The 15,895-nt window shown below is 35.1% G+C and overlaps 1 protein-coding gene across 2 annotated transcripts in view; it reads right to left on the bottom strand.

Moving 5' to 3' along the window:
• ARHGAP42 (Rho GTPase activating protein 42) overlaps positions 1 to 15,895 on the bottom strand; it is a 144,628-nt gene that overhangs the window by 35,986 nt on the left and 92,747 nt on the right. For both annotated transcript variants that reach the window (XM_041417073.1, XM_041417075.1), the window contains 3 exons: positions 13,670 to 13,771; positions 9,130 to 9,240; positions 2,669 to 2,773 (listed from right to left, as the gene is read on the bottom strand). In XM_041417073.1, the coding sequence (XP_041273007.1) occupies positions 2,669 to 2,773; positions 9,130 to 9,240; positions 13,670 to 13,771 (318 nt within the window). The remainder of the gene's footprint in view (positions 1 to 2,668; positions 2,774 to 9,129; positions 9,241 to 13,669; positions 13,772 to 15,895) is intronic.

Raw genomic sequence — 15,895 nt, 5'->3', positions numbered from 1 at the left:
AGGCATGTAACAAAGCAAACAATTATGATATTAAGGTGAGTTGTTTCCATATTTTCTTATATTTATATGCATATAAATGGCTACTTGTTCCTAGTGAATTCAGTGAGGCTAGGTTTCCCTCCATGCACCTACTATGGGATAACAGAAGAGAATTATTGAGAGATGCCAGAGTTTTGACTGATTAAATATCAGATACTGAACACTCTGCTCCTATAGGTCAAAGAAAAGAATAAAGATTTTTGTAATGTTTCTACAGAGTCATCTATGGACTCAAATCCTCAGTAGTCAGAAAGATACTCTCAGGACTTTATACACCAGTGAATACTTCCACTTTTCATGGGCCATTTGTGTAGTTAGTTCCACAATAGTATGAGTATATGTGAGTATATAGTATGAGTATGAGTATATTAGAGAGGGAGGTAAAATTCTAATCTGAATGTTTCAGATTATGTCCTACAGAAGTATCAGTTCAGACCAAATTTAAGAGAGGTCATTTTGAGACTTTCAAGAAGGACAAGCCATTGAAAAAATGTCCCCATTTTGAGAACTTATCTCCATCTATTAAAGTGTTTAATTGCTACTTTTAAGCAGCCAGGTCTTTGAATCAAATCACAGAAACCAAAACCAAATAGACACACCAAGTACACCACGGGCCAGCTGAGACAGCTAAAGTGACAACAGTTCATGTTAGAACAAGGTAACTTGTTAAGAGCTGCTGGTCTTCTACTACACTTCTACAGCTGTTACTGCTCCTGCTCTAACCTGTAGAATATTTTTAAGAACAGAAACAGCAGCTCAGGTAAACTATTCTTCAAAACCTGAACATAGAATGCAATGGAGAGGAGTACTTTTGACAGCTACAGACAGGCTGAATGCACTTCTTCCTGTTCTCAGTTTGCCTTTACCTGTATAAATTATTTCACTTCAATCTGATTTTGGGTGATACTCTCAATGACAAGTACATAGAGAACCCAGCTGGCTGTGTGAAGCTGTGGATCTAGATTTGGAGCCAGAAACTATACTGCTGTGTAACAGGAGTGAGTGATGTTCTGATCCCCACTCTATCTTCATGTATATGTTTTCTGATATATAATTTAAAAAAGTTTATAATAAATTGATCCTTCTGCCTAACTTCATATCTCTCTTTACCTCTGTAATCTATTTATATCTTCAAGTTGTGCTGATATAATAGTTAGAAAACATTAAATCTATCTCTTAATTAATACTGAAATTGGAAAAAGTCCTTTAATAATTTTGCTTATGTAAAGATATGTGTAGAGGAAACGTATGATTACTTACAATGTCAGTTTTGGTCTGTGTTGTGAGCTCATGTTCCTCTCAGAACTTGCCATATTAAAGTAAGTAAATCTCTGGACTGAAACACATTTTTCAGTCTTTCAGTGAAACTGCTGTGCAACAACACTGACCCCTTGTGTCTTTATCTGAAAGCGTCTTAGTAGCAAACAATGTGGAAAACACAAAATTGGAAAGGACAAGCGGCTGGGATGTTCTACAGAGACCACTGGCATTTTGACCCAAAATGAAAAGGTTAATAATCTAGGAAGTTTAGCCTTATTTCCTCAAGCAGTATTTAAAATGGGATCTATACATATGAACAAGAGATACAAAAGGGAAGATGGAGCTACAAAAATTTGTGGTATGTATCTTTTCTTGAAAGAATGAAATGGACTTAACTAAAAAAAAAAAAAAAAAGTTCTGGACTTTGATGTTACTTGTCAGGACATATGTGGGGCTTGTCCAGTACTGACATGTTGAAGTACACTTTTTGCCTTAAAAGCAGAGCATTTAAGCTTTGCTTAAAAGCAAAGAGTGTACTTACTTATTTGTAAGTATATTTCGTACCTACTTATTTGGATATCCTTGGAAGTGTAATGTCCGAATTACACAGTGAAACAAGTATACACTTGTATAAAGCAGTAATGATGAGTGGAAAAGTATGTTGATTAAATACATTTTAGTTATCTCTGATAGCTATGAATTTTTTTGGGCAGTTTGTGCCCAAAATGGGATCTTATATGGCTCTGACTACCAAATCCAGATCAGTTCACAGGAAAAGATTCATCTGCTCAGTTGAGTGTAACTCTCTACACAGAAAAGAGATTTTCTCTTCTGGTGAAAACTAATGCTCATGAGGGCTGCTCACCATGGAGGAGGGTCCCACCTATTCTGCAATGGTATAGAGAACGGCCAGAGAATGGTTTCCCAAGATTGCTTTACATACAGTGGAAAGTTAGCAGACAGCAGGACAAACTGTATCATTCCATACCAGCTGGAGCATTTTTGGCACTTCCACTTAGTCCAGAAGACAGGCCTCATTCTCAAGAAAGCTTTATACAAGTTTAAATCTATCTGGACTGCTGTGTTTTCTAATAGAAACTTGGCAGCTGTCCTGTTTTTCTTGTTCTTGCTCTCCAAGTTTTGATCTGGAAATCACAAATTTACTATCCAAAGTCATTTGTTGTCAGGAATCTTAATTACATTAACCTTATAGAAATAATTTTACCTATATGTATATGAATTTGATTTCAACTTACTAAAACATTGCAAGATTAAGAATTTCAATAAAGTGCTATAAGTCTACTTTAATATCCTAAACTGCAATTAGCAAATTAAAAAGTTAAATTATGTAAATACAAATCATCCTTACATTCTGCAAATTGAACTGCAGTTGCTGCTTGTATGGTGCAAACTCCTGAGCCAGTTCATATCCTTCATGGTAAAATGTAAATAATCCTTGAAGAAAGGCCAAGAGCTGAAAAGGTAAAATTGAGAAGCATTATACATTTTTTACTCCTGGAACACTCCATGCTTTTACATGCAAAAGCAAAGTTTTGCTGAGAAGGAATCCATGATGAGACCTTAAGAAAGAGAAATGCTACACATGCTTTTGTGTCGTGAAGTTGTAATTTCCATAATAATTTAATTCACTATCTTAGTAATTTTATCCAGTATTTCAGCTGGAGTCTTTGCTGGTGTGCATTTTCCTAGTTTAAAATTTCAGAGTTCAAGTGTTTTTTCTTTAAAATATTCTTTCACTTTCTTCACAGTAATTGCTTGGTCTCCAGCCTATTTTCCACAAATGAGACTCTAGAAAATATGTTTTGGATAGGTTAGCACAACACAAGAAACCCAGACTATTTCTTCCTGCTCTGAACAAAATGCAAACTCTATCTGGTATGTCTGTGATTAACTCCAACAGAACCACCATACTCTGCATATATCCAGCTCAAAAATTCTTGTAAAGTTTGCTTTAAAACAATGTTCAAGTAGTAAAAGGTGCCACTAGATTTTAGCTCTTGAATTAATGCATTCCTGCTATCTCTTAGTTTTAAAAGCCTTCTAACTTATTGTGCTTTAAATTTTAAAAGCATTTTGACATTGCTATAAGTCACCCTACCTGCTGATAAATAACAAGCATTTAATTTCTTAACATGGACTGCTTTCTTGGTCTATATAATTTAGCTTACGAAAAAACCTAAAGAAAACAGCAAAAAAAAAAAAAAAGATAAATTAATTTGGATTTACAATAACAAAAGTTTTAACAATAAAAAAGATTTGCATTAGTATATTACACAATTATCATCTGGGCTAGCTAACTGTCTTCTGACTCAGTAAAGAACCACAGGTATTCCAGAGCATAATTCTTTTCCCTTTTTCAGACTTCTCTCTTAGGATGGAAGGAATGATCCAATGGAAACATTTATCTCTCTTTATTGACTACTGAAGTAGTCTAGACTGAGGCAACAAAAATGCCATAGTTCATATTTAAAGCGCTTGCTTTGTGTTATCAGTACCATAGATTACTGTAAGTGGAATAGCATAAAGATGTACTTTTTACTGTGCTTATATTTTCTTTAAATTTACTCTCAGCCCCACTTGAAAATTGTAGCAAAATTGTTCTGCCTCCTCTCTGCCATCATTCTCTATGAGACTACTGAGAGCCCATTGACCTGCCTGCTCTTTTCCTGCATTAGTAGGTTAAAGCAGTTGGAGATGAACAGACCATCCGTGCAGGCACAAATACAAGGTATGGCTCGGAGAAGGACTCTGCCCTTGGTTTCTACTGGTATTGCAGGAGCAGATGAAAGCCTGGCCTCAGGCAGAGATGGTGCAAGCCCATGGCTGCCCAGTAAGCCAGCCATGGAGCCTGAAGAACTGAGAAGACCTTTGGACACAAAAAGCAAGTTTTTGTGGGGCCTCTACAGCAGATGTGAATTCCTGAACCATATTCCACCATCAAACAATTAAGGCAATGCAATCTCAAGTAAAGGGCTCCACATCTTGTGTAAATCAATCTCACCTTAACATGATTCATCTGTCCAGCCGAAATTATTACCTCAGCTAAGGACTGGACCCTGAAATTATTATTATTAAACTGATTATTCAAGTGTTTCTGAGGAAGGTCCAAGGACAATAGTTTATATTAAAAACCTCCAATTGTGCAAACAGATAGAAAGAGCTCTGTAATTTTCTGTAATTCTAGATTTAAATTCTAATTGTGTCATTCTGGAAATAACTACTTAAAGAAAAAGAAAGAAAATTAAGCTTCTTTTTTATGAATAAAATACAAAATACGCAAATTATAACTAAAGCTCTGCTTTGGCTCCTGTTATGTGAAGCTTGTTCTCACACTCTATATTCAGCTACTCATCAGTGTCCCCAATTACAACTCCTTCAGATGCCACAGCACAACTACTCCTGTGCTTACTTTGACTTAGTCCAGTCAAAAGAATGGACTAAGAATGGACTAATGGATTAACACAGCCTGCAAGCAGAAGCCTGCTGCTAAACAAACGCCTAGTGAAGGAGTAACCTTTGCAAAACTGCAGCCAAATCACTACACTGACGCACACCAAAATTACAATAAAGAAACTTTATGGAACTAAGTTTCAGTATGTCAGCCTATGCCTGACTTTTAGAGATCAGTTTAAAGAACATTTCAGGAGAATGAACTGTACAAATTTCAGCTTCAATACTTGAAGGAAAACATTTTATATCATTTTGCAGAGTACATTGAGAAATACCAAGGAAAATATTTAACACAAGATGGCAGCAAAACTGAATTTATCTGAAAGCAAAATTACAACAACATCAGAGAAAAAAAAAAAAAAAAAATCCTACCCAAAAAAAACCAACCCAAAACCCTGACAAAAATCTGAATTAGTTTTAGTTAAAGTACTTCTCAGGTATTCTGGCAGTTGTGCATTGCAGAGGATCTGGCCTTGAGGCTTTCCTGGTTAAACACTCTCTGAGCACTCAGAAAAATAAAAAAAAAGAGAAGTATTATGCAAGTCCTAGATCAGTGTTTTTAAGCTCTGTGCTGATATGTAACACTGAGGATGGTATTCACTTCAATGTACATGTCACTAGCAGGGAAAAGCAGGAACGCAGAATATGCCCTGTGCCCAATGGGCGTGTGCTGCTGCGGCATCTTCAGAATCACCTCCATTAGAACAAGTACAGGCATAGCATTGTATGGAAGAGATTTAAAAGCCAAGGTCTTTTGCCATAGGCTTATACTTACAGAGAGGTTTTCTTTTTCCTGGCATTAGAATTAGCACTGCTAAAGGTATGCTCATATCTTTAAAGTAATTAATATTAAATAGAACAAAAAATATTAAAAACAAGAATAGAAAATCAGTCCCTTTTCCTTTGAAAGAAAATTTTCAGAATGTATTGTGAGGTGGTATTCAGACATAAAGAGGTAGTTTATTTCATCAAACATCACAAACAATGTCTGATGTTTTCATATCAATAATTTTTCATTTTACTAAATGTCTAATTGTTATCTCATTCTTAGTACCTGATCATTCACATCAGTAAAGACTGAGGTCTGAACTCCACAATACAAAGCTACGCATCACACCAGAGCCATGAGGATTTCAACACAGAACCCGAAACAAAATCCCACTACTTATTGAGACTCTATTTATTTTTATGTAGAGCTGTTGACCTCAAGGCTGCCTGGTCGTTTAATTCTCACAGGAAGAAGATTGTACTTAGGTTTTGGATAGGGGAGGAATTTAACCTTTGGCCCGCAGCACATCAACCAGAAGTCCCTGTCTCCCTGTTTTCATTTTATTTATAAGAAGATAGCATTTATTCTTCAGATTAAAGTGAACATAGTAAATAATGCAGAAAATGCAAGAAAGGGAAATTCAAATTTAACGCCCACTGTGAAGTCTCATGGAAATGCATGCAATTTCAGGCAGTGTTTTTCACTTGGCTGTTCTTTTTTCCTTCTCTTTAAATAAACATTTAACTGACCACCCCTCACATTTCAAATAGTTTACTGCCTATGAACTTTGTGCCCTGATTTCCACAGGGCAAGGAAGTCCTGGCATCAGCAAAGGACAAAGCAGAACTTTAGGAAGGTGTTTGCATTGTTTTACAAGCACAACATCCTCAGAAAGCACTGTTGGCTTGGACTAGCTTCTTCGGGATCACAAGAGAAAAGCTAGCAAGACAGATGATTGTCTCTTAATTTGCTTTATTGTTTATCCAGATGTAAATTTGAACACTAATTAGTCCTTCAGAAAAAGTTTAAATTAATTATCTATATGAAAACCTAAAGTTTTTTTTTTCTTGGAAAAATCAAGATCTAGGAGGAATATTCCAGTTACTCACACTAGTACATATTAGCAACCACTTTGATCAAGATGCAGAGAACAAAGAGAAATCCAGGGGCTGAGAAGGAGCTGCAAAAGTCTACTCTAAATATTATAATCTTCTATTCACTGTATGAGTCATTAGCATCTGTACCTTAAAATCTTTCCCAAGTCTCCTCCATGAGAGAACACACTACACTTTTACACTCCCACTGTCCTAGCTGTAACCCACCTGGCAATTTTTGCTAGGTCACTTCTCCCACTCTGGTTCTCAGACTGTCTTTATCCTTTGGCATATAAAAATTAAAGGTCTTGAAAGGATGTTCAAGATCATTTTCTTTTCATGTTCTATTCTGACATCACAAACTTATCCTTCTTTTGCACGGGCACCACAGTTTCCTCCTTCATTTTACTAACAGATTTATTTTGTTAAACTTTCCTTCAGCGAGTCCATTAGCAAGATGTCAGACTGAGAATTATTCAAAGACGTGACACTGTGCTGATAAATCAGAGGCACAGGCAGCACACACACTAGAATGTCCCACCACCATCAGAGTTCCTGAGGAGGAATGTCCATATGGACACACCACCAGGCATCTTCTGCCATATGCACATTCATAGAGCACACTGAGGAAAATTAATAATATGACAATTCTTTTGATACCTGATTTTAAAGTGTTAGGCTTTGTCCTTATCTAGACCTTACACCTAGGAACACATGTTCATACTTCCAACATCACTTACATAAACATTAATTTTAGAAAGCCTATTTTGAAGTCTTCAGGTTTTTTTGGTTTGTTTAGCTTGGTTTTGTTTTTAATCTCATGGTATTGCTGATTTGTATTTTAATTTACTTTTTCACATAAGGCATATTTTGCCTTATGGGTTTTAGCAAACGCTCTTATTTCACCATGTTGTATGTAACAGACTACAAGCAAAAATTAAGAGCTTTGAAGATTCAAAATTTTATAACTGATGTTATAATTTAATCTCCATCTATAGCCAGATTGATTATAAATAAATTCACACCCAAAGTCAGAAGACATTACCTGCAAGGCCTATCATTACCCAGTCACCAGAGTATATCCTCTACCTTCGCCTGCACAATCAATTATGCCATACTGGGCTGGAATGCCTACTGATCTGAGACAGTATGGAAACAGATACACTTAAAAGTAAATGTTACCTATTTTAACTATTGTGCAGTTGCACAATATTTTCCAATCTACAAGGTCTTTTCAATACAGAAAGTTTCTATTACATTAAAGGAGCATAAAGTCTTCTACACCAGGGTCAGAGCTAGGTCAAGATTGCTAGATTTTTCCAGGATGTGAGAGTTTTGCAGAAGGAGACAGAGACACACACTCTGGATTAATCTGTGACAGGTAGAAAAATGTTCTTATTTAGGAATCCGAGCAAAGTTTCAGTCTCTAAGATTTGGCAGCTGTATGCCATAAAGATAGGATTTCTGAAAGTACTCCTTGCTGAATCCAGGTTCATTAGCTTGCATCAATGTCAAACATTCAGTATACAACACACTCTCATCTCATGGAAAGAAGGCATCTGAGAAGCTCTCCTTGCTGACACAGGGTGTTAGAGATGTAATTCAACCCATTTCACAGTCAAGAGTGCTACTTCAGTAGTTACAAGGAAGGTGGGAGATGGTGTGGAGAGAAAGTTACACTTGTCGTGTTCCTCTCTGACAAGCAGCGCTCTGCTGTGCTCAGTGTGCTTAATGGGAAGGGACACAGGGCACTGGAAGTTCTCTGTCAGGGGCTAGAGGTACTGACTGCATCAGGGAACTGGCAAGCCAGGCCTGTCTGTATGACATGAACGGTAGCAACACTGCTACCAGGCCTCAGAAATATGCCAGCATGTCATGAAACTGCTTTTGGAACTGACTGACACAGTAGAGAGTTAGGAGTGGGGGATGGAAACACAGTCCAGAAGGAAATCCCAGACTTAAATATGAACACTGGAACACAATTTTATCTTACTCTTTAATTGCATGTCAACATATGCATTCCTTTATGTGCAAAGTAAACTAAAGGCAAATTACTCCAGCAAAAAAAAAAATAAACTTACCTATCCTACAGAAAAATTGATTTTTCACTTTACTTCATGTGTAACTCAGAACAATGCCTGTGTATACTGCCTACCCAGAATATTTAAATTAAAAAACTGGCTCAAAATTTAAGCCATTAAATCATGGTATTAGGAAACATCGATTATGTGTTGCACAGACACAACATTACATGATGTCCCATTAAAATGTTACACACACTTCAAGTCATCAGACATTTCACTTCACAGTAGATACTAAACTCTTACATAATCCTTCAATAAACATGGAAAGTGCCCAAGCCAAGATCTTAATGTCTGTCTATATACAAAGAACCTGCATTCAAAACTTAAAAAGGGAGCAAAAAACCTGGTATTTTAAATTCAATTTTCAGCTTTAAATGCACGCATTTTAAAGAAAATAAATCATAAAACTTACAGGTTCTACAAATTCAAATTTCTTTTTCTCTTGTACTTCTTGGATTTTAAAAACATATTCTAATGATGCTTCATAAAAGTTCTGATGTTCTCTGTCAATCTGTGTATCTGCCTAAAGACAAAATTAAATACAGACAACATTAGTTTAGTCTTGTTACTGCTTTAAAAACAGGTTATGTCATTAAAAAACAGATCTTCCATAAAATTATTTTGTAAGTTTCATGAAGTTCAGTTTTCTGTCTGAAAATTAGAATACCTACTTAAAAAAGCTAAATGCACATTTAAGAAGCTAACATTACACATTTCAGCCTATGCCTTTTACTTGCTCTTTTTTGGTTTCTTTCTTTTTGCTCTTTAATATTCCAGTTTTTAGGAGAGCCTGGAGGGAAAGAAAGGTGGCAGAAGGTACTTGGTATATGTAAGTTTAGAAAAGGAAATAGAAATGAGCACTGTAGGAATCAAGGACAGACAAATAGACAATTATTTCTATTGAAATATTTATGTATCATATGAACTGAAATTGTATCTATTTCTCAGATGCAAATACCTTCACAAAAACACAATTTCTTTCTTAAATAGGCTGTCTTTAACAATGACATCTTGCAACTTATTATTTTATAGTATGAGTCATACTTTCTTGGAATGTAAACATATTTAAATCCCTAACCTCATAAATCAAATATATTTCAAGTTTTCATTTCCAAGTGACAGAACTACAAGGCTATACTTGTCAGAAATGCCTGACTAATACCACCCAACATGGAGAACCAGTATCAGAACAGTCTTCTGCCTAAACAGCTAAAGAATTAACTCTTATCAGCTGATGAAGAGTAATAGGCTTTTATCCTCAATTTAAACAAGCCACAGGAGAGGGAACTAACAGACAAGTAGTGTAACACGTAGATAATGTTTAAAGAAGACATGCAAATTCCATTTTAATTCTTTCTTCCTCATAACAAATCATTTTCTCATGCAAATCCCTTTTGGGCTGTATCAGTTAGACTTTGCTCTTTGGTCAAAATACTACAGCAGATTAACAACATGAATAAGATCACCTCTTTTTGATATTTGTCAGTTAAAATACAAAAGGATACGTGTGCATGTTCTCTAGTTTAATTCAGACATTAAAATTAACAAATGCAGGGAAATTGGGAAAGCTTGATGTTGTCTTCCCTTGACAACAAACTATAAACCAGCAAACACATCATAAAAGAGATTTAGTACTTTTAACAGTAAAAAAGCAAAAAGTCAGTGTTTTCCTTCAGGCAGGATTTGGCCATCAATAGCACCATATATAATTAAGATTGCTTCTCTGCTCAAGGACAAGCTACTATTGTGATTTGGTGGTACAGGCTTTTAACAGTATTGATCCACCTCCCTAGCCCAGTGTTCTAACGCTACTTCAACACATGGGCCTCAAGGATATGTTTCAAATCATTCAGTACCAGCATTTCCTTCCTATGTCTATTAAAAAAAAAAAATCAGTAAACTTATAATATGAAGCTGAGAACAAGCTCTCAAAATTCCAATAATGAATCACTCTACCTCAAAATAACTCTGACATTTTTCATTCATATAGTATGTTTTCATATAGTCTGTTAATAGCTTTATTTCACAATAATAATCTATCACAAAGACAGTGCTACATAACTGAACAGAAGCAGTTGCCACCACTTTGGGATGTGATTCAGCAACGCCTTGCTCACACAAATGCCATCAATAAGCACTTGAAACAGATCTCAGCTCTCTCATTTAATTGTACGTAAATAATGAAACATAGTTTTAGAAATTGTCTCTTTTCATCTTTACCTCAGAAAAAGTATTTAAACACTTAATTAAATCCATCCCTACTCTGAACAGCATTTAAGCAGGTTGCAGTTCTAATGATACAACCAAGTCCCATCTCAAATATGGTTTAGGGCCATAATCACCACCAGTGAAAAGGACTAACTCAGAATTCCCCAAACATATATTCTGTAGAAGCTTATGAATTTGTGTTAAAACCAAAGGATTCAGATTCGTAAGAATTGCATCAAAAGTGATCTTAAAGTTTCAAAAGCTAAAAGTATTTTCATGTTTTTCTGTGACTTCAAAGTGCATGTAAAAAATAAAGAGATCTGATGGATATGACTTTGAGTCTCTACCTGTGTGATATATAGTTATAGTGAGTAATATTTTCATTGATGTAAGCTATCATCTCAATATATATACCAGAACTTCACATAAGCTTGGAGTCTGATTCTGGAACAGAATTCAGAGAAATAAAATCAGAAGTTCATTAGATTTCTCACATCACTCAATTCTGCCCATTTTCTTCTCTGTTGTAGGCTTCTGTAGGCAGTGAAAAGATGCTACTATGAAGTTGCTTTTTGACGCTAAAGGAAAAAAGCCAGTCACCAGAGTAAACAGCATCAGCAGTCTTGAAGGCTCTTAAAATATCCAACATATTTCAGTTAGGTGAATATATGCAAACTACTCTCTACAGAATATGTTTCAACCATCAGACTTCAGATACCTAAATAAGGTGGTCTCAATTGCATTCAAGTGAGATATGCAGAAGAACCCAACAGAGTACAAGATCTTTGCCCACTGCAGTACTCTTTAACCCACATAATGTGATGAGGTATCAAGAAACCTCCTCAATTCAAGAAAACAGTATTTTTCCTTTGTAGCAGTCAAAAAAGTGTATTTCCACCTCCCTGAATACACAACGTTGGCTTGAGGCATGGACTTCCCATCTCCTGCCCTGGGCACCAAAGCCCCAGCTGAGCTGCCAGCACTGCTTGGTTCTTTGCTTGTGCCCTGCTCTGCTGTGGGCTGCTCCAACAAACTCCATGCCGGACATATGGGCTATAAACGGGGCTCACCCAAACCACTGGGATGCAAATAAACAGCTGTCTTGGATTTCAAGTCAGGAATGGACCTTGGCCTCATTTACTTCCAATATAGACAAAAGCCAAAAGCCTCCCAGGTTAACAATTTTGGTACTGATCTGTTATTGTACCTTCTCTTACAGTGGGTCTATGTTGCTGATTCAGCACACCTACAGTGGTACAAAACTGGGGAAGACAGAAATGCCAAGCTGTGCCCTTTATCCTTTACAAGGGAGGCATCTAGAAATCAGAAAACCTGAGCCTCAGTAACAAGATTTTAAATCCAGATATGTCACTTAAGGACACACTGGAAAAAATTATTCTGGTTTTCCATTAGTTTATAGACGTGAGCCAAATCCACTGTTATTCTACCATAGTTTACAAGATTCACAGTTGTTGCTTTGCACTTCAGCTGCTGCTTTTAGACTGTAATTATTCTCATGTCTCAATAGTAAAATATTTTATTTATTTTATTTAGCTTCTATTCTCGAACAAATTAGTGTTTAAGTTCACTTTTCCCCAATTTGGTAAGAATTTCTTTTTTTTTTAACTGGGGCTTAGCTTCTAACAGAACTGCTTCTTCATCAATACATAAGATATTTGGGAAAAGTGAAAGCCACAACATACAAGTGGAACAATAAACCAATCCTACATAACTAAATTCTTTTATCTAGATTATTATCTAGACAAAATCTAGATAATTATCTAGACTTATTATTATATAGACAGCAACAGCAATTCAGCCATATAGACATTATTAGAAATTTTTAATTTCTAAACCTTATTTTATTTGAATTACAATATTATTGGTAAACTTGAAATAATAAATTCTACGACATATGATTGAGTGATGGCCACACCTTTGGTGAAAATTCCATCTGCAAACTAATTCCCGTGATTTAAGATTCACTATGACAACAGTAGTCCCATCAAAATGATTTTTAACTACTTTTGGCACAATTCCCAAAGTGTCATTGATACCATATTACTGGGTTTATTGTAATTTGCTTCAAAGACAAGTTATTAATTTCTATCAGCATACTAAAAAGCCCTGGAATCCTCCTGTTAAACCAGAAGCCTTAATGTTTTGATTTTTTTTTTTTTTTGGTAACAGAAAACAATTAGCCATACAGACGCTTCAAAGCTGAAGTTACAGATACAATTTCAGGGAAATTTCAGGAGCCACAATCTCAGAATAAGATGAAAAAGAAGAAAAAAAAAAGCAGAATAGAGCATCATTAAAGCGATCTCAGTCCAGTCTTCTGGTTTAGAATTTATGTGAAATAGAAGTGCAATTTCATCAGTTAATAGATTAACTAGCAAAGCTAAAAGCAATTAATTAATTGGCTTTCCAGTATTCCACATACAGCTTATAAAACGAACACTTTTATTATACTAATATAATTCCATTGTTGCTAGAAATAAACATTAGCTGTACTTGAAATACATAAAGTTGCAAACATAGAATATTGCTTTGTTCAAATATTTAACTCCTATTTGGCTCGTATTCATCCCAGTCAAGAGTTTATAGCCACAACAAGCATGACCAGAAACCATCACAATTTCATATTAAATAAAATACAGCATGTCTGTATTTTAAGAGAACCAGTTTGTTATCAAGATTTCTATGCAAATGTGAAATTAGGTAAGAGCGTATTCAGTTCTTACATCTTGCAAATGAGATTCTTTCTTTTTGGCTGACAAATTTAAGTGCTTCTCTAAGATGGAGTAGTATTTCTCACTTTCCTTGTCAAACTTCTTCTTCCCATCCTGAAAAACAAAGCATTCCCAAGTGAAATATTTGACTAAATATCACAGCTAACTTAAATTTAAAAAAATAACACTATTAAACCACTTTTTGTTGGTTACAGTATTTTAGGGTTGAATTCTTAAGTGGAACTAAAGATAGTAGGAGAACCGCTTCAATTATTAAAAGCAATAGTAAGCAGGATTTTTTCCATAAACAACAAACCCATACAACAGACTCGCATAGTTTTCCATAGTAAATATACATGAAATTTTATGTAAGTGATATCTTTTTAAGCAGACACTTAATACAAAATAATCTTCCCCTAGTATTTTAAGTCCACTTTTTTAAAGTCTACCTAACTGCCACACTTTTTTTACAAAAAAAAAAAAAACAAAAAAAACCCAAAAAACAAAAAAACCCCAACAAACAAGCCAAAAAACCAACCAAAATCACAAAAACCCCAAACAAACAAACAACAAAAAACTCCAAACACCTCACCCCCACACAACAAGCAAAAAACCCCAAAAAAAAACCTCACTGTGGAGGACATAGATGAGTACAGAATATGTGATAAAGACATAGTTCTATTCTTTGCATTTAAGACTAATACACTTATTTTCCACCCACTCTCCTAAAATACGAGGATGATGGAAAAGCATATGTGTGGTTGCAAAATGAAATTGGTCCAAAAGTCTGTTTCCAATAATATTTCTATGTGTCTGAATATTTAAGCTTGTCTCACTTAAAAGTTATCCTGCCTTTTTCCTTTCCCACTCCTCTTTGTTTTTCCGATCATGTGCAGCCAATCCTCACATTTCTACTGTAAAATTATTTTGATACATAATACAAAAGAAAGCTACTACTTTGAGTAAATTAAGAAACATCTTACTTTCTGCAAACAAATTCAGAATTCATACTTCAAATATTTTAAAACCTGCTGTTCTGAAATTTAAATCTGAAATTTAAGAAAAAGATAGGTTTCTCAAAAGCTTTTCCGTCCTTCAAGGAGTGTCAAATTTCAAGAAAAATGAGAACTGATTGAAGTTGATATCCCATCAGAGTATTATTAATGATAAATCTATAACTTTTAATTAAAATTATTTATTCCCTAAATAAAGACAACTTTCTGCCAGTGATTTTTATAATCCTAGTTAAGTCCTAATGATTAATAATTTGAATATTTTGAGAAAACAAACAAAAAAAAAGCTTAAAGACAAACAGTCCTACTTACACATGTGCAAAAGCTATTAATGATAGAAAAACTAATTACTGGACATCATGCAGTAGCATCAGGTCATTTTAAGAACTGTAGTGATTCTCTCCCTGACCTCTTTCTCTCTAGAAATTTTTTTATACAAAAACAAATAACTGGCTTGCACTGTAGCACCACCCTGTTTTCCTTAGTCATATCATGGGAAAATCAGGTCAGTCAGAGAAATAAGAAATAGGAGGAAGATTTTAATGACAAGAATTAAAACTTATCAACCAGCTGCAACAACAAACCACTTAATGATTATTTCCAGTGACTAAAGCTTACAAACAGTAATTATACTAGATTGTAAAACACATCATATACTTTCTATCCTGCAAAAAGTTCAAATATATTTAGTACGAAAAACTACTTCACAACAAAGATATCTTCAAAAGACACCAGAAGGAAAAAAAGCCACTTGACCCAACAAAAGATTAAATAACGCTACAGAGTAACTACTAATGCCTTCTATATTTAATTACAGATAGGTGGATACCAGGACAAAAAGGCAAAAAGGGACAAATAAAAGTTTGTATTTTGTTTAGCAAGTGAAAAGAAGCTATAAGAATTATCTTCCAGAATCTTTCCCAAACATATTCTTAAAAGAGAGAAGGCAGAAGGCCAGAGTTGTGGCAAATAAGTCAAGAAATCAACCTCTGTGGGACTGAAATCATAGGTTAGTTCCACAGCCACAGTTTTATTGGAGAATACTCAAGTGCCAGGTCTTCATGATGAAGCAAGAGCAACCTGTGTATCAACAGCATGATCAAAGGTGCTGTGTATCCCAACAGCACCTTTGGTCACAAACAGAAATTCAGTTCAGTTGTTCACTGAATGAAAGGTGCAGTTAGTTACATACTGTCTTTTCTTCTGAGATAATGATGTTATGTGC

The sequence above is a fragment of the Onychostruthus taczanowskii genome, unplaced genomic scaffold, assembly GCF_017590055.1.
Source record: "Onychostruthus taczanowskii isolate IOZ18803 unplaced genomic scaffold, ASM1759005v1 scaffold54, whole genome shotgun sequence".
Taxonomy (NCBI): Eukaryota; Metazoa; Chordata; class Aves; order Passeriformes; family Passeridae; genus Onychostruthus; species Onychostruthus taczanowskii.
Note: the sequence above shows the minus strand (reverse complement) of the source record. Positions and strands in the feature narration are given on the sequence as shown.